Source organism: Dermacentor silvarum, chromosome 1 (assembly GCF_013339745.2).
Source record: "Dermacentor silvarum isolate Dsil-2018 chromosome 1, BIME_Dsil_1.4, whole genome shotgun sequence".
NCBI classification, from domain to species: Eukaryota; Metazoa; Arthropoda; class Arachnida; order Ixodida; family Ixodidae; genus Dermacentor; species Dermacentor silvarum.
Window position 1 is genome coordinate 230752156 of NC_051154.1, and position 27011 is coordinate 230779166.

Consider the following 27011-nt stretch of genomic DNA (forward strand, 5'->3'; position numbering starts at 1 on the left):
AGGCTCCTCTTCCCCGTCAAGTCAGAGCTGCGTTCCTGCGCGGCGACCCCTCCTAATTAGTGCGCTGTGAGCAATTGGAGTAGAGAAGCAGTCGGTGTATTAGCAATTAGACTCGCTCCCGAGCGCGACTCTGTCGTCCGCGGTTTTGTGAGAGACTGCACGACGGTGCAGGCGACGTCGTCTGAGCGGCGCGTGTTGCGCGGTAAAGTGCAGCGCGCATTTGTATGCTGAAAAAATTAAAAAAAAAAAAAAGCGACGACGAACCCCGGTCGCGACGACGACCATTTGTCCACAAGCGAGCGACGAACCCCGCTCACTTGTGGACAAATGGTCCCTGTCGCGTTTTTTTTCCCTCGGAACAACATGGCTTTGAACAGTCCGGAAGCACACACAGGTTGTCGCGACCGCGTCTTTTTTCTTCTAAAGTGTGGTTGCCGAGGGCCGCGCAAGTGATAAATGATTACCGAAGGCGACGACGCGATCGAAACTTCAATGGCGGGACCTTCCGCTTATCGCTGGCGCTCCATTTTCGCGAGGCAGGCCGCGCTCTCGTGTTGGGAGGACGGCAGCCTGTTGCTTTGCTGCTGCTTTGCCACTGGACCGACGTCGCCGTACAGAGCGCGGCCGGCTGTCGCTACATATATACTATACGTGTACGGTTTCAAAATCGCGATTGTGGACGAGATTTTGGGTGTCTGGTAGGACTATAGGTACTCGGAAGAAACGACAGCCTAGTCCCTTAACAACATACGGTCATTGGCAATAGGCATTTGGTATATGCCATGTGTCCCGCTTTAACTTAAAATTTTAAAATATGCAAGTGCCGCGTAGCTGGACAGAACTAAATTAATATTGTTTTGCCTTTGCTTGGAGCAAGTCCGACTATTTTTTGTAGTTTGCCTAATTGCATAATCAACTATTATTAGTTAATCAACTTCTCTGATATTATATTCGGAGCAAAAGTGTCAATGCGAAAATTGTAGACCACTATTTTTGTCGACCAGCGCTTTTTCCGGTTTCGCGGGCTTTCTTTCAGGCTTGGAAAAAAACTTATGTATAGCACATATACTGAGCAACACAAAACTGGATCGGGAATTTTGCAGGATGCTCAATCTACAACTTTCTCATTGACACTTTCGCCCTAAATATAATATTGGAGTAGTTGAGTAATTAATAATAGGTGAAATACACAAAAAAAATACAGTCTGACTTGCTCCACGCAGCGGCAAACAACAATACCTTGGTTCTGTCCAGCTACGTGGCATTTGGATATTTTTAAAAATTTTGGCACAAGGTACAGTGGGACACATGATATGTAAAGCGCTTTCTGGGCAAATCGTTCTCAGTTTCAGCGCAGACGTACGGCGCCTATCCGAAATGCTGGCGATTTTCCGCGGACTCGCCGAATATATTTCGACGTCTTTGCAGATGAAACAAATTGTGCCGCTAGAAGTGCACGTGTTGTGCGTAAAAATATGCGCGTAGAATCTCGTCTCCTCGAGCGATTTCCACTTCGTTGTCTGCATGCGTGATTCGGTATATGCGTGAACGAGGGCGTATTCGCCGCGAAAACCGTCTCTGTTTCCCTGCTCGCAGCCGGTATATATAGAGGACGATGTTGTTTGGTCCAAAATAGCTATAGGACGCTAAAAAAGCACCAGTTATAGCCTGCAGAATTGCCGGAAACCCGTGAAATTGCGTCTTTCCCAGCTACGATACCGTGCAGTGGCTATTGAGGAAGTGGCGGTGGGAAGCTCGCTCTTGCTTTTACAGCGGAGAGAAATGTTCAGGGATCTCGTGCGTGCACGTTAAAGTAATATCAATTTGTTATACGCAGGGTTGTATTAGTGCGAAATCGACTTATACATATATAGGCTAATATATGGATGCGCCAGACTATCTGCAATTCCTTAGCATCTCTGCCGCTGTCATTTTTCGCCGATGTATATAGACCTTTTGCATAGTATATTCGACAACCCTGTGCTGTCACGGGGGTTCCCGCCACCTTCGTGAAGGGTTGGCTCTCTGCTACAGGTCTCATTGAGTTTGCTGCGGTGTTCAGACACACACACATAGCATGTTCGCTGCAGAACGGGTCCGTGCGAACGCTATAGCTCGGTTGTCCGCTACCGGATATGTAGAATATATCTTGCCGCGTTAGCGCCTACACGAAGGCGTCGTTGACGACTACAATGCGAGAAAGCGCCGACGTGGAGAGGGCTTGACTGCATGCAGGAGCTACAATTTTTTGTCCAGTCCAACGTCGTTCCTTGACGAACATCAAACTGAGCTGTATAATATAAATACGCATGTATACAAGCTCCCGCAACAGCTCGCCGTGACGTAAATGGATATTGACAGCGTCTGCTCGGGTATAGTTCATTGTTTACGTAGCTAAGAATGACTGCATTAGATTCAAAAGCAAGTTTCGCCAATATTTCCTGCCCCAAAATAACCCATGTACGAAAAAAAAAAAAAAGAATACGTTCATGGTCCTTGACGTCATATTGACGTACCGGTGCTGGGGTTTCGGGTCGAAAATTAAAATGGGGAAATCTGTAAAGTCCTTTTTTTTTTATCAGCGAAATGAATGAAAATGTGGTTTTGAATGAATACTGTAGCCGTATAGGGTTGCTCCTTGGTGTCCATTTAACTGTTTTGAATCCAAAACACCTGTTCAAGGCCGTTTAGGTGTCATACCGATTTCTTTTTTCTTTTTCTTTTTTTTTATCGCAAAAGAATAGCGAAAGGAAGTTGTTGAACGCATCATCTTTCCCAAGTTTAGAAGAGCGAGGTTTGAGGTCGATCTTTGGCGATAACCATTGTCTGAACACCCGCGCAAGCAGCAGTTCGCTTTCATAATTGGACCACCCTTGTATAGCCGCGGAGCATGCCGCAGCTACACACGGCTGGCGCGGCTGCTGCTGCTCTAGGCCTTGGCTCCAGCGACAAGAGGTTAGTAACCGATCTGCCCCGCATCTGCCGTTTCTGAGTGTGTTATGCAAAGCGCGCGCAGCAGCAGGAAGGGCATCGCTGTCCGGCCAGCCGATTCGCAAGTGCGCGGTCAACAAAGGGCCTCGAACGCGGAAGCGCGCTGCTGTCGGTGAGCTGCCAGTCGAATTGGGCGGGCGCGAAGAATTGGCCATCTTCCTTCGTGCGTGGCGATAGGTAACGACGGCCAATGCAAAGAAAGGAAACGCATCGCGCTGCGCACTCTGCAATGTACCGTTGGCTTATTCGACCGCGCCGGCGCGAGCAGGCGTGGTGAACGCATTGCCTTCACACCCCAGTTGATCTCTCTCTCTCTCTCTCTCTCTCTCTGTTCTTTTTCTTTCCTTACCTTTTTGTAGTAGAAGAAGAATTAGAGTGCTAAGAATACACGAGAGCAACCCGCGGTTTAATGCGCAACGGAGCAGTGGTGTTCTTCACCTGCCATCACCACCTGTTACTGTCGCAGGATATCGCCCAGCATTAGATGCATTGTGTTGATGCGATTTCTACGCGAGAACTGACAGGTTCCGTGCACCAGAGAATTGTTGCTGCGCCATGTTGCTGCGCATTTTTATGTAAGAAGTGCAGCGTCTGCAGCGATAGCCATCTTATGATATTCATCGTCGATTCCATTCACCTTTGTCCACAAGTGCGACTTAGAGAATATCAGAGGTCGCTAGTGCACTCGTTGAGGATTTAGTGTGCGGCTACCACCTGTGCATCCTATATGTATACTCACGGGCAGCCTTCTGTGGCGATGCGGGCAAAGTTACGGAGGTGGATGTTCTGTACTTGTGTTAGACTGCTCGGGGCCGGTTTGACATCGCGCTTTCAGTTTGGGTTTCATCCATCTACAGCGCCATCTGGCGGAAAAGCGAAGCCTCTATATAGCACGAGTTTTCATAATAGCTTTGCCTGTTTCGCATCATACGTTTTCGGGTATACCGGTTCTGCGAAAAAGCGGTATTTCAGCCCGTGCAGCTTTATTTTCAGCTGAGCAAAACAGTGCAGCACTACTATGTTGTTGGTCGCCTATATACGCTAGTTTACGGGTAGCAATTATCTGTAGCAAATATCCTGCACCCGGTAAGCTCTTTGACGCTGACTGTTTCTTCCCGTGTAGCCAACTGTATGGCTTTCGCAGGAAATCAGATTTCGTACTCCATGCTATAGCAATTAGATGTAACGTTTTTCACAACCGTGATTTTTTTTTTCTTTATTGCCAGCTATATTTATATGCACGATCACGTCTGCTCAAGTCTGCTTTGAGCTGAGAAGGCAAGGGCACGACTCGATACCTTCTCGTGAATTTCTTCATCTTGTAGACGCAGTGTGCTAAGTCGTATATGCTAAATGCGCGAATGTTCATAATACGTACGCACCATCTAGCCCAACAAGAAGCAGCTTTTCATGAGCGCAAGCAGTGCTATTTAGTCCCTGTATCTCTCTCTCTTTTTTTTTTCCTTTCTTTTTTTAATATTTAGTCGCTCGTTTTTCCTGGCTCAATAGAACAATATAAGTATTAGCTCGTCTTGAGCACCTGATTTTGTCTTTGCTTGCAACTTTCCTATGACACCTCGGCTATGGAGAGGCTAATGTAAACTTGTATCATTAGCTTTAATTAATAAATTATGCGCAAATGTAAAATTAGAACAAAACAAGTTGACGCCTGCGACAGAAGGCAGGCCAACAGGCGGTCGAATCCACTCACGTGCTATACAGCGCCGTCTTCGCGTCTTTATTTTATTTTTAATGTTGTGGAGGTTTGGTGAGGGCAACCGGTGTATAGGCCGGGTTTTTTGAGACTATACAGGAATTTTAAAAATCGCATTGTGCAGTTAGCACAATTCTAGTCCTCGAGCTGGATTACTCGAAGAGGCGGACGTTACTCGCACGAGAAATCGGCATGCATAATCGACTAATGAGCGAAAATTCACTGATTAAGTTTTTAACTGATTGCTTTACGACACATTGGCAGTTTACGGATTGTGTAGCGGGCGATTTCGCAAAGCGGATGTCCACTTGGAATGAACTTTCAGAATGGCTCCAATTTCGAGATATTATTTCCCGAAGTACGCGGCGAAATACATTGGCTGTCCAGTTACTTGTGCGTTTCAGTGCATAAAACGAGCGTTTTTTAAAGAAAAAGCAAGTGGAACAACAGTGCATTTTCACCGCAAGTTTGATGTCGCACACCTCGGAACCGGTGCCTTCTTTAGAATTCGTCCAATCGCATTGCCAACTCACCGGCTACAATTCGTAAATTCAAATATATGCCGTAAAGTGATTAGTTAGACACTTGATTATTTGTTTTTTGTTAATTGGTCATGTGTGCGTTTCGATTTATTGTGCATGTCCGCTTCTCCGAGCAATACAGTGTATACAGGAATAGAATTGGGCTATCTGCCACAGGCATATTTTGTTTTCCTTTTCTGTACAGTCTTAAAAACGGGCCACGTAGTTCAGTGGGAGGACTTCCCGCGTTTGTTTGCTTCGGAAGGGCTAGGGATCGCGCCTCCAGAAATTGCAGCAAAAGAGTCGGTCTGAGATGCGATGGAACCGCGCTCTCGCTGTATACCTCTTCATTAACCGCGCACGGTGCACCTAATGGCGGAACGGCGTCCTCGAGCTTGGCTGTGCGAAGTAAGTACAGAGGTCAACACACTTGTCTAGAACACACTCCTGAGGGCAAAAGCAGCTATACCAAAGCTTGAGCCGACCACCAGGTCGAGAGAAACCAATGGAAACTGTAAATTTAGTCACGCAACCTCACGTACAGCCGATTCGGTGCTACATGTCGTCTTCAGATATCGCCAGCGCTGTCCTGGGAACGTGGTTGATAGAAGTGTCTTGACCTCTATATACGCTTACACTATACTACACGAGAAACAGCCCCCACGGATTTTCAACCCTTCTCTCCACCGTCGTGTTGTGTTATTTGCCAAAGCAGAGCGGTCATGATGCCAATGGCTCGAGAGTTGGCGGACCAGCTTCCAACCGGACTGCTCGTTGAGGGCTTTTGTTAAAAGACGGGGCCGGTCGGTTTCTCGCAGCTTTGTAGGCAGTGCGTGCTTTGGGCCTGCAGTGCTCTCTGGACTGGGGTAATTGCGCGCGAACCCCTCGCGCAAAGGCGCTGCAGACTTTGTATACTCCCGCGCCACATTCCAGGGAGGAGGTTCTCGCCCTCCCCGATGAAAACAAGCAGCCGATCGCATTCATTGGAACGGGCCAGGCTGCTTGGTGAACATGGAAACACGCAGGCCGGGGTATTCTGGGACCTCTTGCGTTTACGCTGTGCGCCCTGACAGTGAATGGTAGAAGTTTAGCGTCTTACGCGCGCTGTCTCATTTGTAATTGCTCAATTAAAAAAAAAGTTAAGAAAGCAATAACAAAGAAATGTCCGCTACGGCGGAAGACTGTGCAGCTCTACGTGCGTAAACGAGGCGGCGGTTGCTTTTCTGTTAACTTATAGTGTAGGGAGTTTAACGAATATCGTCCCCGAGTGGCTCTGCGTACCGATAAGAGGCCCAACTCCATTGTGCGCCTTTCGAATTTTTGTGCTCTCTTTGCGGCTGGTCGATAGCCCCTCCAAACTTTGGGTTCACTAATTTCTGAGATCGCACAATAATGGAGGACACCCCTCAAAGTGCTGTGGGAACGCGATGTGTGCAGCTGCGCGGCGCAAGAGCGGTTCCTTTTTTTATTTCATGGATTTCGATCCCGTGTCATTTAGGACGCGCGCGTAGATTTTGCCCGCGTTGCCGCAACGCTGAAGTGCCCAATCCGTGCTATACATATAGGCATGTGTAGCTCGCTTAAGAGCACGAACAGCATATTTTCGGTGGTGCCTCGGCAATTTTACTTTCATAGTCGAGGCGTTTAAGAGGGGATGCTTAAATTGTGCGAATTACGTTGACAAACTGTGTCTTACGCAGCAGCAGTGCAAATAGTTCTGCCGGATAGAACTAAAGCATGTATCACCACAACAATGTGCCCTTTGTCTGTTGGTAATGTAGGGTGTCCTTTTTTGTGTAAGCAGTGAAATATCGGGGGAAATGCTATACGCGGAGGGCCAATGTATTCTGCTCCGCATATTATAGGGACGGAGCCAGAGCACTGTATAGGTAGTATTAGAGACGATTAGAAGGGAAAAGAAGGGGGGGGGGGAGTGTTTTTAAGATGCCAGTGATTTGTTTCTGTTCTTTGGGGGGACAAAAATTTGTGTATACCTACATCGAACCCTCGCCTCTGCGCTCCGGCCGCTCCTCATCGGACGGGTATCTGGCAATTCGTCTTTCCCTCATGACGTCTGGCCACACTGATCATTGCTGTAGCACTCACTCACTCCAACTCCGCATTTGCAACGTTTATTTTTTCCGTAATTAAATAACTGTCCGTGAGCTTGAATAATATATGACCGATTGCTTAGTTGTGTACCAGCTGATTCCTGCTTGCCGAAGTGGCGAGTTTTGGCAAAAGACGTCTTTACGTGTGCCGTATTAGTGTCCTTGCAATCTTTCTTGCGCCTCTGTCGAAGCAGGCGTGATAGCGTTACATAGCTGTGTGCCAGCTGCACGTCTCCTAGTGGCTGCTCCACGGATGCTTAGGTGGCACCTGGTAGTGGCGGTAATGGTAAGGGCACTAACGCTGAAACGCAACAGGTACGTTAAGTGGCGCGACGATTTGTTTCGGTGTCGCTGCTTCCCAGCGGGCGCCGTGGAATACGGGCCTCTGTTTATACGAAGTCGTTTTATTATTCTTTTAAAACTTGTATTGCAGTAATAATAATAATAATAATAATAATAATAATAATAATAATAATAATAATAATAATAATAATAATAATGCACTATTAACTCCGAATAAAACTTCATTCACTCGAATGTCTAAATTATCTACAGCGAGTTCGGTGTGCACGGGAGCGGTCATGTCCTTGCCCCGTGCCGACATACGAGAACGCGAGCACAGCCATTCGGGCTGTGTGTACCGCCTCATCCTTCCCAGCGCCTATGTTCACTTGAGAGTGTTTGTGCCCATTTCACGTCGGTCCGTGACATTAGTAAACGCGCTTTATACGCTGCTTTCTTTTGTCTCGAGCGTAGGCCGCCGTCAAGTCGGGAAGTAATCGCACGGCCGGGCCTTGGCCCGTCGCTGCCCGTCGCGAACATCCCGGCAGGGCTGTTCTCCATAAATGATTTAAGGTAACGATCGTCCGTTTTGTTTTGTTTCGCTGCATTTCGGTGTATTAGCGCTCGCGAAAACGTGTGTTTAATAATTTCGCGCGAGTTCGCGTCGCTGGGCAGCTATATTGCTCTCCCGTTGACACCTCGTCGCGTGCTGCCCCCAAGGCCAGGGCAGATGTAGTTTGCGACCCTCGTTACATATTGGATCTCTTGGGGTGGGGGGTGTCAATCAAGGAGTAGAACTTTGAGAGCGTTTCCTTGGCCGTTTTATGGCCGTGGTTTGACGCTGAGTAAACTGCGTGATCGTGCAGCGCCTTTTGCGAGCAGGTCGAATTCGTTAGGCCAGCGTTTCCGCAAGACGGTGTGCCAAAGTGATGATGGCCCGGCCGAATCGTATAAGAACATTGGATGCTTTGCCAACGTCAATCAAGTCATTCTGGAATGAATTTCTAGAATGACACCCGTTTGGAGATATGCGTCGTCAAACTCGCCGTCAAGATGCACTGTTGTTACACTTTTTTAACAAAACGCTCTTTTATTAACTGAAGCACAAAAGTAACTGCAACGCCCGTCTGCTTCGTCCCACAATTTGTGAAATAATATCTCCAAACTGGTGTCATCCTGGAGATTCATTTCAAGTGGATACGTCTTGCAAACTCGGCGACAATTCGTAAATTGCAATATTTGTCGTGAAGTAATTAAGAAGTTAATTTGTGTATTTTTGTTAATTAGTTGAATATGTGTTTTGAATAATCTAGCTCAAGGACAAGAATTTCCTATCTGATAAAGGCGATCTTTAAAAATTCCGGGAAACGTAAAAATGATGCGCGTTCGCTCACACTAATGATCTTTTCCCCGACGGGAAGTAATCGTCGCTGAGTTGTTCACTTGACGAGTAATTCGTGTCGTGTAACGTTTGCTTATCGCTAACGCTGGATCGGGGGCCGAGTTCGGAAATATTTTCGTTGCTAAACGCTATTTGCTGTTGGCCGACTGCCTTTAATAATATGGCCACCGTCATGATTGGCTAGCATCTGCTCTTACCAACAGTTAGAGCGTAATAACGTTGTTGTGAATACGGGTCCTTGTTTTTGACGTGACCTTTTATGCCTATGCGGGCTCGGTGACATGCGCGGACTTATCGTAGTTGACTCGAGCTGACAACAATTGAAGTGACAACTTGTAGGATATATAGTGCGTGTGCCCTACTTCGAAATAATGCACTTTAGTGGAATGGCGGTTGTCTAGCCTAAATATTACTGAACCTAAGTGAATCACCACCACCAGCATGTATTTCTCTCTGTCGGGGCTGTGCAGTACTTTTCTGGATTGTTAATAACATACTGTATATAGTATCGCACCAAACAGAACAGTGCGTAAGTGTATGTACACTCTTAACTAGAGAGGTGACCGCCTGACACAACAAGGTCACACTCTGTACAAGACGATAACAACTCTGAGTTGCCTTCCCCGTTTTTTTTTTTTTTTTTTTTTAAATTATGATTGTTATCTGGGCTCCGCTTTACACTAGTGCGATACTGAGCACTATCGCCTGTGTCTTGGTTTAAATCTGGAGCCGTTGTAGTTAAGATTTGTTAAACTAGAAATTGGTGAGAGGCGGACGCATCGATATAAAATATTTAGGTCAAAAAGGGCGTTTCTTGACAAGGCTACTATATATGCCAGTTTTATCCTGCTGTTGCGGGCGGGGTAGTTGGTAATCCGTCTGGCTAAACTTTGCGGCGATTTTGTGCGATCGCCTTTCTCGTTACTCGCTGATGTGATTACAGAGGAAGCTTTAAAACTGGAATGCTGTTTGTGTGCACTTATATCGCGGGGCTCCCAGTTCACGCGGACAAACGCGTTCCGATACAAGAGCTTGGAGGACGCACGCACATCATCTGGCACGTCACATCGCACACAGAGAGGGAAGCTGCTTCGCAGTATGCCGCAGCCGTGCCCCGACCGAGGTTTGCCATTTTTTGTTGATCTTCATTGGTAGCCGTGTCGCCACGTGTAGGTGTCAAAAAGAATTCGATTATGGCAAATTTCCTGCTTGACGCGTGTATCTCTCACCATCGCTTTATTTCCACCTTCGACTTCGGGAGAATGAACGCATCGGACGGATTGATTGGGGGGGGGGGGGGGTTGTGCTTACTATATGTATGTGTGCCCTGCAGGGGTAGGGCGTACGACGCATGCGGACGCATGCCTTTACCGCTGGCGACCGGCTGTCCGCCGTCCAGGCGACGGTCGCAAGATGGATGAGGATGGTCTCGGCGCTCGAGGTGGAAGGAGAGGGAGGGAGGGGGGGGGGGGGGCAGCAACGGCCGACGCCGTGGCGCGCCGGCACGGTGGTCGCGACCGATGTCCTCCTCCCGGCTGGGACCACCCGACCCGAAGAAGGATGACGGCCACTGCTCCCCACCACCACTGCAGCCGCCACCCCCACTTGCGCGCACTCCTCGGGGAGCCTCGAGGCCATGTGTGCACGATTGTTACCAGTTGCGCTGCTCGGGGCGTGCACGGCGTCGGCGCTAAGGCCGCTGCTGAGCTGCCGTCTTGCGCCGGTGTCGTGCTAGAACGCCGTTTGCGGAGGGCTCGAAGCGGGGCTTTAGTAGAGAGCGGCGAGAATTTGACGCGAGTGGAAGGAGCGTAATCCAGAGACCGCGTGGACGCGGAAGCGAATCTCTTCTTGCATTTACAGGGCTGCGCTTGCGCGTGTCTACAGAAACACAGTTTGTATGTATGTATCCGTACAGCTCTCCAATAGTTTAGAAACATCACGGGAGCGTCGACCGGCGCGACCAGTGGCCAGCGCCGTGTCCCGGAGCGCACCTGAGAAAGTAGAGGGTAGGCGCCCGAATAGGCGACAGAGGGTGGGAAGCAGATCTGTGTTTGGATGTGCACTGAAAGAAATGAAGGGACGGGACGGAGGAAACACTATGTATAGGCAATCCGCGGTGAACCCGAATGAGTTGCTCCGTAACTGCGTTTCTGAACGGTGACAGTTGTAATATACGTTCTGCAAGTTACCGTTTTCCGAGGCGGATGAACAACGTCTGCGGCAGCACGCTGCGCTCTCTGCCAATATTGTTCAGACAATAATCCCAAACGGACTTATTTTGCGGGGATTGGACTCTGTATAAATTTGGTTGCGCTATATAGCAAAGTACGTGCACGCACGCACTGCTATGAGATCCCGTTAACACGGACAGTTTCTGACTAACAAACAAGGCTTGGTATATTTATGCTCTTCCCCCCACCCCCTTTTTTTCCTTTCTGTTTTTCCTGGGGATTCTTTTGTTTCTCCTGAGAAAACGGGGGTATGATTTGTATGACTATGGGTATGTCTTGTTGAATTGATACCACGTAATTTCTCGCCTCTTCCTTAAAGATAATAATTACCGTTTTTCTCTGTAGTAATATGAAGGCCTAGGTAGGTCGCTTCATTGCCACACGTATTCGAAAGTCTGTAAATACACTCTTTCGTCATCCTACATCAGTCCAGGCACCCTAGCTCTGTTGCACTTTTTACCCATTACGTATGTAAGATAATCAAAACCTAGTTTACTATTTTTCAGTAGTTTCTCTATGCCCGGAACATAAAGCGGGAGAATAATGGAGATGGAGGGCATCTTTGCTTCAGTCCTTGGCGAATTTCCACTAGATCTTTGCATTTCCGGCCTTCCCATATGATTTGTACTCATGCACCAAGATATATAAGTATGCAAATGCCGCGTAGCTGGACAGAACCAAGGTAATGTTGTTTGTCGTCGCTTGGAGATAATCAGATTATTTTTTTGCAATCCGCCTAAATAATAATTAGTCTTAATTAATCAACTTCTGAAATATTATAATTATATGAAGTGTGAATGAGAAAATTGTAGAGCAGCATGAAAAACTCCCAATACAGCTTTTTCTTGCTCAGTACGTGCTACATCTGCAAGCGACGGCAAACAGCATTACCTTGGTTCTGTTCAGCTACGTACGTGGCATTTGTATATTTTTAAGTCTTGGTGCATAATAGTTACTTGTGCATCTGCCTCAGTAGTTCCGCAAAATCGTCATCTATGTCCTCGGGCTTGAGAATATTCCAAAGTTTCCTGTTACGTTGTCGTATATAAGCTCCATTAATATCTAGAAACTTTATCAATAAAGGTCTATTCTGAGCTGTTGAAATCTCTATGCCCTGAGTTAGTAGAAATATCATTTAAGCGTCGGCCAGGTCTGAACCCACTTCGACAGCTTGATTTTATGACTTGCATTGCCACTGTATACATCACCGACGTTACTGTAACTAACGCCAACGATTCCAGTGCCACCTAGATGTGAAAACGCTAAGTGCGAGCAAACAGTAGCAGCCCATGGACTCCGAAATCGAGCGGCACGCGAGCCTTTCTGTTACGCTGTTGATCTCAGAGGCCACGCCAAGCCTCTCTACAGAACTGATCTCGAAAACAGTTTCCAGTCCCGAATATACGCGCGCAAGAGCCCACGCGCCGCCTACGTACTGCGCACGCGCAGTGTGGATCACGCAACGTTAACGCGAAGTCCTTTGACTTAGCTGTATATGAAATACTAAAAGCTGTCAACTTCAGCTAGAACAGATGCACGCAGCAATTTGTGCGGAGTTAACCTGCTGTGCGCGGCGATCGCGCGTTTCATTTTCGTCCGTGGCCGAAATTTCTATTCACTCGTTGACCGAATATATCTTTTGGACGCCAAAATTTATCCCAAGTTAGGGTCCATGCAGCGAGAAACGCTCAACATGGGCTGCATTACGAATTGACGCTTGTTCCGATTTGCTGTTTATAGCGGAACTCGGTCCCGGATGTTCTGTCTGGCTGATGCTGAGGGGGTTGTTTCTCCGTAATTAGATCGTGTCCGACGATCATAGCAAGCCGTAATCTCCTCTCGGCTTCTGAACGTTGTAAGATATACAGCAAAACGGTAATGCAACGTTCTACATTCGTGGCGCCTTGTTTCCGACCGGGACACTGTTTTCAGTTCACACCGTTAACTCTCGAAATTCGCTCACCTAGAGCTATCCTCGCCCAATTTTCAGCGATTGAAGCTTGTCCCATATGGCTTCTGTTATTGCGGGGGCTTCGTGCTCACTTCACTACGAGGGCAAAAGAAGCCGCATCCTCCGGAAACTTGTCTCAACTGCGCGGACGTATGCGACAGTTCCCGACGTGCTTAGATAACACTCCGATGTCATTTGCCGAGCTGATCATCTCACAGGAGCCATGCGTGACCGCTACGCGGACCCGGGTAAAAGGTACGGGGCGCACCTAGGGGTGCCCTCGCAATCGAGGAGACAAATGGCCCAGCGAAAGAGGAAGTGAACAGTTTGCTCGCGGAGAGAAAACGACCGTGACGTAAAACGTCGGGTGGCCAAACAGCCCGTCAAAATGGACCGCGAAAGAAGCTTGCGTCGGTAACGCATCTTTCAAGCGCGGTTCCCGAGTTGGGAGCGAGGTTTTCGTAACGGAAGGTCGCGTGCACGGGGGAAGCCGCGCTGCCTGCTCCGGGAGGGGGGGGGGGGGGGCTGTTCGGAAGAAAGTTGCGGACTGCGCGTCGAAGGTGTAGGGGACGGCACAACGGGACCTGCGGGGGAGAAAGCGCGAGTGTGGGGGAGGCGGCGGAGCTGTTGAGGTTAAGAGTGTTGAGTATTCGGATATCGCGTGCCACGCGCCCGGCACACGCACATTCGGACGCATCTGCTCGGCGGTACCGCTCGGCGCGGGCAAGGAGGATTTTGGGCTCCTTTTTTGGAGCTCTTTATTTGCTCCCGAGGAAAGCTGCCCTGGGCAGGGAGTATAAAAATACTCTCTCGGACCAATTAGGTGCACATGCTTGACCCCCCCCCCCCTCCCCCACTACTGTAGACAGCCCCGCCGTTCCCCCCGCACATGCAAACGCGCACTATCCATCTGCCTTCGTGGCTGCGTCTTGTGCCGTTTCTGCATTCTTTCTTCCCTGTTTGGTGGAGGAGCCGGGGGGGAGGATGTGCTGCCGCCGTTTTGCGCTCTTCTGTTACCTTCCTTTTGCCGTCGTCTGCCACCGTTTTCTCGCGTGTTGTTGTATGTTTTGGCGTGCGGTTTCTTGCGTTGAATTTTTGTAAGCGCTTGACGTTTTTGATTTGCGCTGTCGGTTCCTTCTCGGGTCCCCCGACCCCTCGTCGCTTTTCTTCGTGCGCTGGGCGGGGAGAAGCGGCGGGCACGCGCTGTGCCCGCCGCCAGCTGGCGTTGCGCCGCCGCCGCACGCGCCTGCTCGCGCGCGCACGTCTGCGCACGTGCCTTCCTTCTGCGCATGCGTCCCGCGGCCTCTCCTTCCCCGCCTCTTTGTGGCCTTTTACATCTTTCTCCTTCCGTTTTCCTCCCTCCTCACGCGAGGGCCCCTTTCTTTCGTCGTCCCCCCCTCACCTTGCGAATCCCGCTGTTCGTTCGCCGGCCGGACGCGGCTGCTGCTTTGCCGGCGAAGCGCATCAGTCGGTCGCGAACCCCGGCGCCGTCGAGTTGTGTGTTTGCGTCGTCGGTTGCCTGCGGTCCCTTGCGTGCGTGAATCCGCCTCGACGCGTAGCTCTCGTAATCGGTTGCGCGGCCACTGTGGATTTTTCGTATTTTGTCCGCGCCCTGGGTCCTCCTGCCCGTCGGAATCCCGTGCACAGTGGCGACGGCATGTTGCCCGTGACTGCGGCGTTCGCTCGTCGCCGTCGGAGGCGCCCGGACGGTGTGCTCGTGCTGCTCTGCGTCGTGCCGCCGCTGTCTGCTGTCGGATGCCGTGCGACCATCTTCGAACAACGCCACTACTGCGGTCCGATGGATTTCCGAGCGCGTGCACCGAGGAACTCTACCGACGCCGTCACGTTGTGTTAACGGCGCACGGTAGTAGTAGCTAGCTTTTTTTAGGAGTGTTCCCATTTGCGCCGGGCCCCGCATATCGGAGAAGGAGCTTGCGCCGCGCAATGACGACGACAATGGTGGATGCGACGACTTTGCTGACGGTGCCGACTTGTCGGTGTCTGCGCGAATCGACCACGACGTCGACGACGCTAGCGTCGACGACTACGACGGCCTCCACCGGTGACGGCGCCGCGACGTCGTCTTCGCGGCGTACCACCGTTTGCGCCTGCCGGTGTTGCTGCTGCGAATCGCCGGACTGCTGTTGCTGTTCCAGCTTCATGGTGCTCGAACCGACGCGGCAAATCGGTATGATGTATGCTTCGCTATCCGTGCGTTTGCTAAGCGATGCGGACGTCGCTCTGCGTTGCAAGCTATCCGTGCGCTTACGTCACGGTCCGTGTTCGGTCTATCCGGCTGATGGAAAGCGCCGATTCGATGTTCGCGAACTTGGTGACATCGACTCGGCGGCTTCCAGTGGCCGCATGACCCAGAAGGTTTGACTCACGCCAGCAACAATATGCCGTAAGCGTAGCTTACATTGTATGTATTATTGCTGGTGTGCATACTGATAGTATCGGGAAAATTCGAATCGGGAAAAATTCGAATTTTCCGGGTTGGAAGTGTTGGCGCGGCGTAGTGTGCGCTTTTGCTTGCACATTACGACCGTGCTGCGAGCTGTTATTGCTGTGTTTCTTCAGTTCTGCATATCATGCACTACAGAATATGGCTGGTGGTGTATATGAATGTCGGGCCAGTCAATTCTTAATTTGCTACTAGTGATACTGCGGTACATTCTTTTTTTCTCACTGAATACTGCATCATTTGTCCTATATTTGAGATTTTACAAACTGCTGCTATTGATGCCTCTGGAGCTCCTACTGTTCAAGTCAGCGCGATGATACGCATAAGCTGGAGTGGCTTTACGCATACGTGAACCCAAGCAAGGAAAACTTGACTGGAGATCACGTGTGAGAAGTTCTGGGCAACTCTAAGGGCAGTGACGGTGCTTTTGGAAAACTGGGGAAGGTTGTATTGAAATGCGAATGCATGGAATGAAGTTTACCTGTGGTGATGACTGGTGGCACATAGGGGCGTAGCACGCAAATATACTGCAAAGACAATTAGGCAAATTTCTGCTAGTGTCGGTACATTCATTTTAGAGGCAGATAGACACGAATGCCGTGAGCCTTCAAAAATCGCTAGGCTTTGAAAATGACAATAGAGTATAAACATCGGCGTATTGAACGTAATCAAAGCGACGATTTGGCGCTGCGCGATAATAGGAGAAAGCGCGAAGTGAGGTAAGAATTGTGGATCAGAAAGACCCTGAAATCTCACTGGGAACTTGAGACCCGAGTGTGGTGGCATACGCCGCCGACCCGCTTTCAAAGGGGACGCCCACAGATATTCGTCATGATAGTAAATCGCAAGCACCCACGTGCCTGTTCTTTGCACAGCTTCAGAGAGAAGTTGCCGGAAGCATCGTTGCTATCCGTTTGTATTCATTACCAACATTTTCATCATAATCGAGCCAGCCAGGAACCCCAAAATGACGAAAAAGCTAGGTTTCCGAGACATATTTTCGCAACGATCGCCCAAGAAGTGCTCGCGATTAACCACTGCACACTCGTCCCCCGCCTTTCCCAATGTCCAGGGCATGTTGTGGAGCGTTCGCCAATTGATGGCCTGCAGTGCGTCCTCTACGTCTTCGAAAACTCTTTCGTTTAGGTTCCGACTTAATACTTGGAAATAAGTAATACTTAAAAAAATTGCACGGTTCGAAGCTTGACGAAGCCATTGTAGCGCAAATAAATAACGAACACAAGACCGGGCACCATGGGCGCTTCCAGAGCTAAGGCCTCTCTCAGCGCTGGGACACTTTGTCCTGCTGTTTCTCCCATGAGGAGTTTGGTGGGTTCGGGCAGGTTCTCTTCAATCCGCGCCGGAAATTCGTCGGAAACGCGTTCCCAGCATCGGCTGCAAAAAAAAAAAAAAAAAAAAAAAATATCCGAACGTTTTTGCGCTCTTTGGATGCGACGAAAATCGATTACGTCGTCGTTGTTGCATCATTGCCACGAATGCTGCTTCCATGCGTCGGCGTGGAACGTAACGCGGAGTGCCAAAATGCCTCGTAAGTCTGAAGATATTTATTTCTTTTGTTATATCATGCGCAATCTCTCTCTCTCTTCTCTGGTCGCCCGTAGTTTTTTAAAGCTATACGTTATCTACCGTCTCACATTGGCGCTGCCGCAAAGTCCTGTCGTCGAGGCCTCTCCCCCCTTCGCGAGCAAGCTTGCTGCGAAAGCGGACTCTAAAAAAGCAAAGAGGGGGGAAACAGATCCGGCTTTTAAACGCTCCGCCCTGCAAGTTGGGAACCGCCCTGATAATCTGCGAGCGCTGTTTCTTTGCATTCTTTCGACTCGCGGGGGCTGACTTTGTTGCTTTTGGCGTGTTTTCGCGTTCAACGAGCCCGAACGCATGAGCTGCTCCAAATTCCTGCAATACGTCCTGCGAGTGCGGGAGTGAACACCCCGGCGGCAATATTTATTTCTTTTTTTTTTTTTTTTCCTTTTTTCCCCCGCTTTGGTCCGTCCCACGCGTCGCAGGCCCTTCACGAGGACTGCGATACCCTGGGCTCTATCGGTTTCTGCGCGGTCATTTCGATAACTTGAGAGTTCGTTTCACTTGCGATCGCCACCTTCCTCGGGTGAAGAAGAGAGGGGGGTAGCAACGAGCGTAGGTTAGTATCCCCCGTAAACACCGCGTGCTCCGTGATTTTTTTTTTTTTTTTGTTATTGCTTGATTATTTTTTATCGTCGTTGAGGCGGTGTGCTTCGTTTGACACGTATGTTGGGCGCCTCTCTCTTGTGAACGTAAATGCGCCCGTTTGGAACGTGGTCGCCTTTTGCATCGAAATTAGGCGCACGTCAGTGATTAGACGGAGCCACCGCCCGCGCGATCCCCTAGATTCTCAGACTCGATGAGGGCGAGAGCTGCCTGCTGTACGGCACAGCCTTGAGCCAGTTATATATAAGCAGGGCGGAGTGATCAAGGATAAAACAGCTAATGTGACAAAAATGACTAGCCTCGGTTCTCTGTAATGAAACCGCGTGTCACCGTATACAGTGTACGGCAAACGCCTTCGAGTATTTACTTACGTGTACTGAGTTACGCACTCGTAGCATTGCCTGCTACTTACTGCCTCCACAATAGTAGTCGGCAAAGCTCGCTTTGCGTGCGTCTTCATGTATAGGCAACGCGTTGTCTCGATTTCGTCCGGCTGCGCTTTTTTTCGAAATCGATTATTTTGTGTTGAAGGCGTACGATAACTTTGGCGTGGCTATGTCTAAAACTTCCGTAACGAGAAACAATAAAGCTAGCGTTAATTTCGGCGGTAGCATTATATATTTCGTGATGCAGCAGAAGGAAAGTATTGACTCGCCAGGCGTCTGAATCGTGTGTCTGGTGTCGTACGGGGTTTGCGACCAGTCAACTTTGTTTCCTCGCGTTTCGAAGGAGGTCGAGGCGGTTCCGTCATTTTCTTTGTTGGCATATCGCGGCATCTGTAAATGGGCAACAGCTCGACGAGCAAGTGCTTTCGTTTGCTGACCACACGAAACGCCTTGCCCGCCGAGCTCTTTCCGCGGACGCGTGCACACAACGACGCCATCTCCCTGTCTGCGCTGCGAGTGTGAATTCCGCCCTTGACGCGTGGTCAATAAACGGACACCAAATATCGACACTAAGACAGTTTATACATTATACTGAAGTATCAATTATTTACAAAAGAAGTGTTTCCCGAGAAAACGAAGGCCGAAGTTTCCATTAATTGGATTTCGCGCACCAACAGCGCGTCGTCCGTATACCGTCAAGGGGACGTCGCGAATTTCCAAGTCGAGTCTTCGGATCCTTCAAAATGCAATAGCTTCCTTGTTGTAGGAGCGCCGGCTCTTCGTTAGTCGACCGTTGTCATTGTACTGCATTTATTACCGATAAGCGTCTACGTAGGGCACCTTGGAATCGCAGATACGGTTCACCGGCTCCAGCCGGTGCTGAGTTTCTTATAGCATATGTTGTGCTTGCATTGACCGTGGTTGCCGTGGGAAGCCCCTACTCTGTTTTCGTAAGGCAGTCGCCAACCGCCTGAAGAAGTGTCGCGGTCCGGTTATAGAGCATTGCATTGACCGCGGTCTCTGCCCAGCGATCTGTCGCAACTCGAACAGACAGAGAGAGGAGATACACTTGTGGCGCGCACTATGGTCCCATGTCCGGGCAATCTAATATTGAGGTTCGATTGAGGTTCGTGGAGGGTCGCTAAGGGCACGCCAGAAAACGCGTTGGCTAGGCCCCTCCTCCCAAGGCCGAGCTGCTGCGGACAGTTGCGTCGATGAAATTCTCCGCGGACGGACTAGCGGCCGCAGTGTTTACGTGTTTTCTGGGCATGTTTTGTTTACTCGACGTCTTACAAGCAGCCACCTGCCAAAAGCGGCGCTCGTGCGCTGGGAATTCCACGCGGCCGGATAAGTGTTGTTGGCACACGCGGCGCGGAATGATGATAAGCCGAGAGCTTGTTCTCGAGTTCTTTTCGCGCTGCGTTTGCTTCCGAGTCGCACAGTTCGCTGCGGATTGGCGGACGCTTTCTTTTTTTTTTTTTTTCGCCCCTTCTCTCCCGCTCGGCGGCTCGTCTCGCGCTGGCAAGAGCGGCTTTTCGTTCGGCGCGCGCGGCGTCTCTTTCAGCGAAACGGCGGCCCTCTTCGACTGCTACAGTGTGCCCAGCTTTTTGGCAGCCTCCGGCTTTGGGCGAGGTCGCTGCGCGCCGGAGTGCGGACGGCAGAAGGGGGGGGGGGGGGGGGTGCCGCAAGCCTAGAGTGTTGCGGGGGTGGGGGGCGAAGCAAACCATTGCCGAACCTCGCGTGCCATAGGTTCCTCTCCCGTGGTCTTTTTTTCTGTTTACCGAGTAGTCGGTGTGGCGGCGCTGCGCGTTGTATGTGTGTTGCGGCTGTGCCTGGCGGCGCGGTCGTTGGCTCCTCTTTCGGCGGGTGACGTATGGGCGTTCCGCTCCAGTGGTGGCTTCCGGGCGCCCCTTCACCGCTGTCCACCCCCGTCGCTGGTGGTGGCGGGCGACTCTCCGTTGCTGTTGCTGCTGCTGCCCGACGACCGAGGCACGAGAGGGTGAAGAGTCCGCTGCTGACGATCGTTTTTGGGCGACGTGAGCCGTTCGCCCTACCGCAGGCAGAAAAGCCGCCGAAATTTTGGGCATTAAGAGCAAGGATGGGGAGGAGGGCCGGGACCGTCTGTTTCGAGTAACCACCAGGCGACAAGCGCGCTCCCTCTCAATCTGTGGGTAATAAAAATGAATGAACGTGTCGCGCGGCGTCACCCGAACTAGATACACGTGCAGGCAACCCTCGCGGCCGCGTGGGTTAGGACACTGTGCATTTCTCGTACGAAGATATTGGTCAGGTCGCATGCGCTTTCATATATGGCGCCACTTACTAGTCAATGGAAATAGCCGGACTGACACCGTTTGAGTACATAAGCGCTGGGGTCTAAGCAACTTGCGAGCTCATTGTTTATACATCTTCGACGTTGAGGTTTGTCCGCGTTAAGCGAACTGCGGTGCCGTGAAAGCTGAAAAGTCGCCAACTTATTTTTTTTCTTTCTTCGAGTGAGCGGAGCGGTCTGGCGAGTCGGGAAGAGTACCTGTACATGGGCGAATTCCTTTCCCACCAGTGTGCGGCCCACGCGTTTTTCTTTCCACTGGTCTATATATATAAGGCGCCCGTAAGTGGGTTTCTCGCCGGAAAACACTGTACGTGTGGCCCCCTACAATCCGGTGCCGCCGGGGGTGCGCGCCTTTCGTAAACGCACCGAGTACCTTTTAGAGTCCCGCGCAGTCTGTCCCCGTGTGTGTTTTTCCGGTACGGTTTCGTAGCTCGTCTCATTGTCGCTCCTCCCACCCTTTCTTTTTTTTATCTAGTGTTCGCTTTACACTTGTCATAATTTTCGCTGCATCTTCTGGGTAACCCATTTTAATAGGAGCGCTAAACAAATGCAGGCGTGACATTGAAGTATCCTGACTGCAGCTGTCGCTTCATAATCATTAATTTTACGGAACCACTTGCAACATTCCTATAGTCGGAATGTTGCAAGTGGTGTTGCACCTCCTCGCCTATAGTTCGCCTCTTACTCAGGGTCGGTGACGGGTCCTGTTTGTCCGGTTTTCCCGTTTCGTTTCATCCGATCTGCCGCTTGTGCACCGAATTCGCGAAGTCGGGAAGCATAACTAGGAGCTGCGCATGTGTCCGACAGACCTGCTGTCATCGATCGCGCTCATTAGTTCTGCGATGAAGCATCGTCGGCGACGCGCCGTCGTGAAAGCAAGAAAGCGCGCCGCGGCCACCTGCGCGCTTGGTTGCGTGTACGGGCACGCATCTGTGGGAGGGCCTTTGTCGGACCCTCGCAACAGCGCCGAGTTCTCTCTGCTGCTGCTGAGCAAGGCCGCCGTGGGGGGAGAACGGCGCTGGCGCGGGTCCGACGTGCCGCGCACCAAAATGCGAACGATTCCTGTGGTTCGCGGGCTCCAGTTCCTGAACCTGGTTGGCGCTGTTTTTGAGGGCCGCGTTGTGCTCGTTCGTTGGGAAGGGCCCTCGTTGGTAAATGTGTTCCCCGCGTGTTTTGCTGCTACGGTGTATACAGTGAACCCGTTCCAGATGTTTGCGGGCCTTATCTAAGTACTTCATCTGTGCCTTCGATTGTCTCCGTGATTCTCATGGCAATTCTCCTTGTTATTTCTTTCTCGTGAGTTCGCGGGCCACTAGAATTTAAGCGCGCTACTAGACTTAGCTAAGCTCAGGCCCTGAAGTGGCTCTCTAACCTTGCTGCTGCCTCCTGGAAGCTCTCGTCTCGAGCGGCCGCTTCAGAGTTCCGCCGGTACCGCGCCACATGCTCGTCCCAGTGCCGCCGCGGTCACGCTGGCATGGGAACATTCATTTCTCAAGGGATCTCGGGCATTTGTGTCCCGAGACCCCAAGAGATGCCGCTGGGGTTATCTGCTACAGGGACGTGCGCTCGCGGTGGTGAAGATTTCCCGCGTGTGCGCCTAATTGATAACTTCTGTACGCTGCCTGCTCTGGCGTCGTGGGAGTTCGTGCGGCCCATTGTGGTCGTCCACTGCGGGTGGTCGCTGGCGCCCTGTTGTCTTCGCGCCCATGCGCGTGCGGTTTGGTGTTCTGTCACAATGGTATAACGTGGACGCGTGGCGGAGGATACGCATGGCCTCGCGAGGAGGAGGAGCGGGGACCTCGTCGCGTGATCTCGCAGTGCGGTGCGCTTAACGAAAGTGCGCAGAATTGTTTTTATTGTAGTGGCGTGCAGTGTTCCACTTATTCCCTGCCGTGAAACGTGTCGGAAGCCGCAGGGAGAAAAGTTGTCTTCTGTGAAAGTTACGGCTTGGCAGGCTGCTGTTTAAGTAGTCAGTTCTATCGCGATCAACTGTCAGCGCCGACTGTTTTGTATGACGTTCACTCGTCTTTGCTCAGCCATCTCACGCTGAAAAAGAAAATTGCCCCGTGCTGCGAGATTCGGTTCTGCCGAAAGGTCCCAAGAATTTTCGCCAGGTGATTTCGAGTTGCTTAGCCGGTTTGCTGTATATACGCAACACACGACGGAGGTGGTGGCGTTGTCTTCTAGTCGTGCCGTTCCTTTCCGAGTTTCTGCGAGCCTCTCCCCCTCCAACTCTCTCTTTTAGTAACGTCGGCGTATGTGTGTTCTAATCTAAGGTTTTTCATTTGGCTCGGAACGCCGGTTGTTTTCAATTTTGGGCGGTTCGATCGTGAGGCGTCCGTCCCGGCCCGTTTATTTGTTTCCTGCAAGCCGTATAGCGGCCTCCTAACGTCAGAGAGTCCGTGGCGAATGAAGGGCGCGTGATCGGGGAAAGTGGCGCCGGCGCGCGGTGGACGGTCATCGTCTCCCTTGCCAAACTCGAATGGAGGAGCGTTGCGGCCGCGGCGTCAAACGACTTTCGCGCCTTTTGATCGTCACGCTCGTTTCTGATTCCACCGCCGCGGCGCACAATGGTTTGCTCTAGAAAGAAATCTCTGATATCTCCTCGGTGCTGTGCCGCCTTCGTTCAAATCTGATTCTCGTCGCGTTCTTTTTTTTTTTATTTTTTGGCGTTCGCACGGCCTGTCCTCGTTTACGTGGCTTTTTTGGTCCTGGCTAAAAGGCTGTACTCTGTCCCGCTGCGTTCTTTTCTCTCCCTGTTTCGTGTGCGTTACTCGTGCGGAAGGGCGTCTTTGCCCGGTTTGGGACCCCAAAAGTCGCCTCGTCCGCGTACGCCGCCACATAGTGCACAGCGTGGTGGAGGACGCACAGAATGGCAGTGGTGGTTTGATCTATACTAGTACCGGCGCGCATCCATTTCTTATTTCGTATCAAGTAAGCGATAACCTGACGATGAAGACACATTTTCACTTTTCTATTCTATCCCGTGTATAATACACGTAACTTTGCCATTGAGTGTATGGACAGTTGGAAATTGACGAGACAGTCAACTTGTTCACAGAAGCGCGGATCTCCGCACACCTTTTTGTACCCAGCGCTCGGTGCATGCAGCAGTTGGCTTGCCGGGTGTCAGACGAGCGTGCCTCGGGAAGACCGTTTTCCGGGCATCAACCCTGTCTCGAGCGTCGTGTCTGGACCTGCACTGGTGCCGCGGTCTGGGCGCGCGCGCGAGAGAGAGAGGGGGGGGGGGCAGGGATCCGTCGGGGCGTGCTCTCGCTGAGCAGCGTCGCGGCGGTGTTCACGTGCCGCGCCACTCTGGGCGGCCGTGGCTGCGCACGCCGCCGCGGTCCCTTGCCGACGCGAGGGAGCGGCGGCCCTGCGGTGTGGGCGGTTTTCCCACGGTCGGCGGCGGCGACCCGGTCCCTCTCCGGCGGCCGTCCCGGAACAGGCACGGGTCCCCCCCCCCCCCCCTCTCTCTCGCTGCCGGTCGGCTGGCTTCTCTGCTCGCGGTCACTTTTGGCAAACGAGGCCCCACCGCGGCTTGTCTCTCTTCTCTGTCCGCGCTCGTTGGATGGACGGACAGGCCTCCTCCCGGCGCAGGAGCTTTGATTGGGGGTGGCCTGCGGAGTTTGCCGTGCGATTGGGGCACGGGCAGAGGCCGGGGACGTGCGCGTCAATCCGGCGCCTCGCGCCGCGCGCTGCTGCTGCCGGGCGTATGTCTAATTGCGATAGCGCGGTCGTTTTCCTCTTTCCCCGACGCTGGTTACACACCCGGTGACCCCAGGTTCGTTCTCATTTTTTTTTTTTTTTCTGCCAGAGAAGAAGCGTGCGCGAGAGCAGCGACTCGCGGTCAGCGCGCTCTCTTATGGGCACAGCAACCGCCTCTCCTCCGCCTCCGCGGTGCCATGAGTCAGCGGCGGTCGCTCAGCTGACTGACGCTGCTGCTCATCGGGTCGAGCGCGAGAGAAGCCCGAGATCCCGGGCACACACTGTGTGCGCGCGCCCTCGCTGTGTCGGGCACCCACGCAGCGGCGGCCCCCGTCGCGAGGCGGTGCTCCTTCCCGCAGCAGCGCGGCCCCGCCACGAGTCGTCGGCGAGGCAAAAAGCCTGCGGTGCCGACCGCGGAGGTTCGACGACCCGTCGTCGCACTGCTGCAGGGTTTCCGCGCGCTGTCTCCGGGGCCGGACCGCTTTCGCTAACGTCAACGCTTGCGCGGCTCAGCGCACTGGCTGTGCTTCGGTCGGGCTGCGCCCGGGCGTTTTCTTTCTTTTTCTCTGGGTTGCTCTCGTGTGATCTCCTGTGTACGCGTTGCGCCCATGTTGAAGGGAGCACCGGATTTTCCATTCTAAACCGATCATTTTTGTCCTTCGTGCCCCAAAATAATAATATACAGAAGTTGGATCCTTCGTCACACAAATTATACAGTTCTGAACGATAGATTTGCGGGAATCGGTGTTTGAACGCACAGATTAAGTTTTCCCTATCGTATATTGCCGCAGTGTGTTGGGGTTTCCGACTCCCTCTTCTTTAAGGGACATTTTGGCCCTGTTCGAAACGGTTCTTGAGAGCTCGTTATGGCCTTGAGTTGCAGCCGTGGCTTTTGCGCGTGATGCCTCGCGCTTTCACGGACGTTGTCGAAGTGCGCCGTGGTACTTGACGCCGAGGTGGTGGGAGCACGTGCGTCCGCGACCTTTGAGGCGATCTCGCGAGTCCTCGCAATGAAAATAATTCGTTGGGGGCTCTTCCATTGTTGAATCCTGCGCTCGTGTTGCGTTATCTTTTTTTTTTTTATCAGTCGTTTTATGCTATACATGTATGCGATTGCGCTCAGTAGCATCGTGCGAGCATTGACAAATCGTACGTTGCGTAGAATGTCTCAAACATTGAAGCGCTCACGTCTGACTTCCGCCTTCCTGCGACAGACCTCAGCAACAAAGAAATATTTTGCGCTTGAGGAATATACCGTGTGTCCCAGCTAACGTTAGCCAAGCTTTTCAACGAAAAAAAAAAATTAACACGATGTAAGATACACGTATAAGACCTGCCGTGTTCGGTCGTCAGCGCGTTCTGATAACCGAACACCATAGATCTTAAAATCATGTCTTGCACCGTGTTCTTTAAAACATTTGTTTTTTTTCTTTCGCTGAACAGCTTGGCTAACGTTAGCTGGGACACCCTATGCACACCAGGTAAATCTTGCTGTCCCTCTTTCACCCGACGTCATTATTTGTGCTGCGCCAAACTCGGCCAACAGAGTGCCGGTTTTGTACCTATTGGCTCCTCTGCAGCTGTAGCTCTAAAACGACTCCTCTGTTCTATTAGTGCTTTGGAGCAATCCAGCCTTAAATGTGCTGTTGGGGTGGGATGGGGGAAGATGGAGGGTTTACGGCGTACTAGAATGTTTTTTTTTTTTTCTTATTTGTATTCGGGGGCATGTAAGTGTTAGATGTAGTCAGGTGTGACCGCGTTTGTAGAGCTTTGCCGCATGAAGCTATATGAAGAAGGTCATCATAGAAGTATGTGCTCTGTATAGTAGTCAGGCGCGCGTTGTTGTTTCGGAGCGTTTTGAGTACGAAAAGATGGATTTTACGACGAAACGAGTTCTATAATCGCGGGCGGCTTGCAGCGGCTTTACTGGGTCCGCTATATTTTTCTTTTTATTGTTTCTATTTTTTTTCCCCCTTCGTGCTGTCAGGCACGAGGAAACGGGCTGGCAAAGTGCTCGGCAAAAACGAGTGGAAATGCTGGGCAAAATGAGGGTATATATATGTGTGTGTTTTAAGAACAAGAAAAATGGAGCACTGTGACTAGGAGAAGCTCAACAAGCAAGTGTGGCGGCCTCGTCTTGCGCGTGCTTGGAGAGGGGGGGGGGGGGGGGGTAGTTCTTCTTTTCAGGCAAGCGTCCGCTGCGGCGGCACACGTTACAAGAGAAGCCTTTTCTCTCGAGGAAGTTGGCAGACAAAGGAAGAATAACGGCGGCTTGCCGCCTTGCGGAGCCGCTCTGGGTCTTGCGGGTGCAAGAATCTCGAGAAAATGCGGAGGAAAGAGCGAAACCTCGGGGAGCGTGGCACAGCGCTGTGCTGCGCGCAGTTCTATGGCTGCTACGCGGTGGGCTGCTGGTTCGTTGGTGACGGCAAGCGACGTTAAAAAGTAGGGAACGGGCCGCCGCTGCGGCTCGGGCTTGCTGCCGTAGTAGCTGCAGAAAGCGCGTGCGCGTGTAATGATCGTGGAATGCGCCGGCCTCGCCTCTGTCGCCACCGTTGCCTTTTAATTTTTTTTTCGTGGGACTTTGCGAGAAAATATTAAGGGAGCCCGAAAGAGGAAACGGTGTCTAACCCGAGTCTCTCCGTTTGTCGTCCGGCGTTTCGGCTAACCGTGTGCGCATTCCTATAAACAGGGTATGGTGCGAATGTTTTGCGCT

General features: G+C 51.4%; 1 protein-coding gene across 15 annotated transcripts in view; it reads left to right on the forward strand.

The window, feature by feature from the left end:
• Positions 1–27011, forward strand: part of LOC119437638 (protein spitz-like) — a 190847-nt gene that overhangs the window by 69149 nt on the left and 94687 nt on the right. For 3 of the 15 annotated variants that reach the window (XM_049660075.1, XM_049660078.1, XM_049660079.1), the window contains exon 1: positions 14603–15391. The exons of 11 other annotated variants lie outside the window; for them this stretch is intronic. In XM_049660075.1, the coding sequence (XP_049516032.1) occupies positions 15148–15391 (244 nt within the window). In that variant the 5' untranslated portion in view covers positions 14603–15147. Of the gene's footprint in view, positions 1–14601; positions 15392–27011 lie in introns of those variants that run through there. One more of the 15 variants, XM_049660076.1, reaches the window with a different exon arrangement.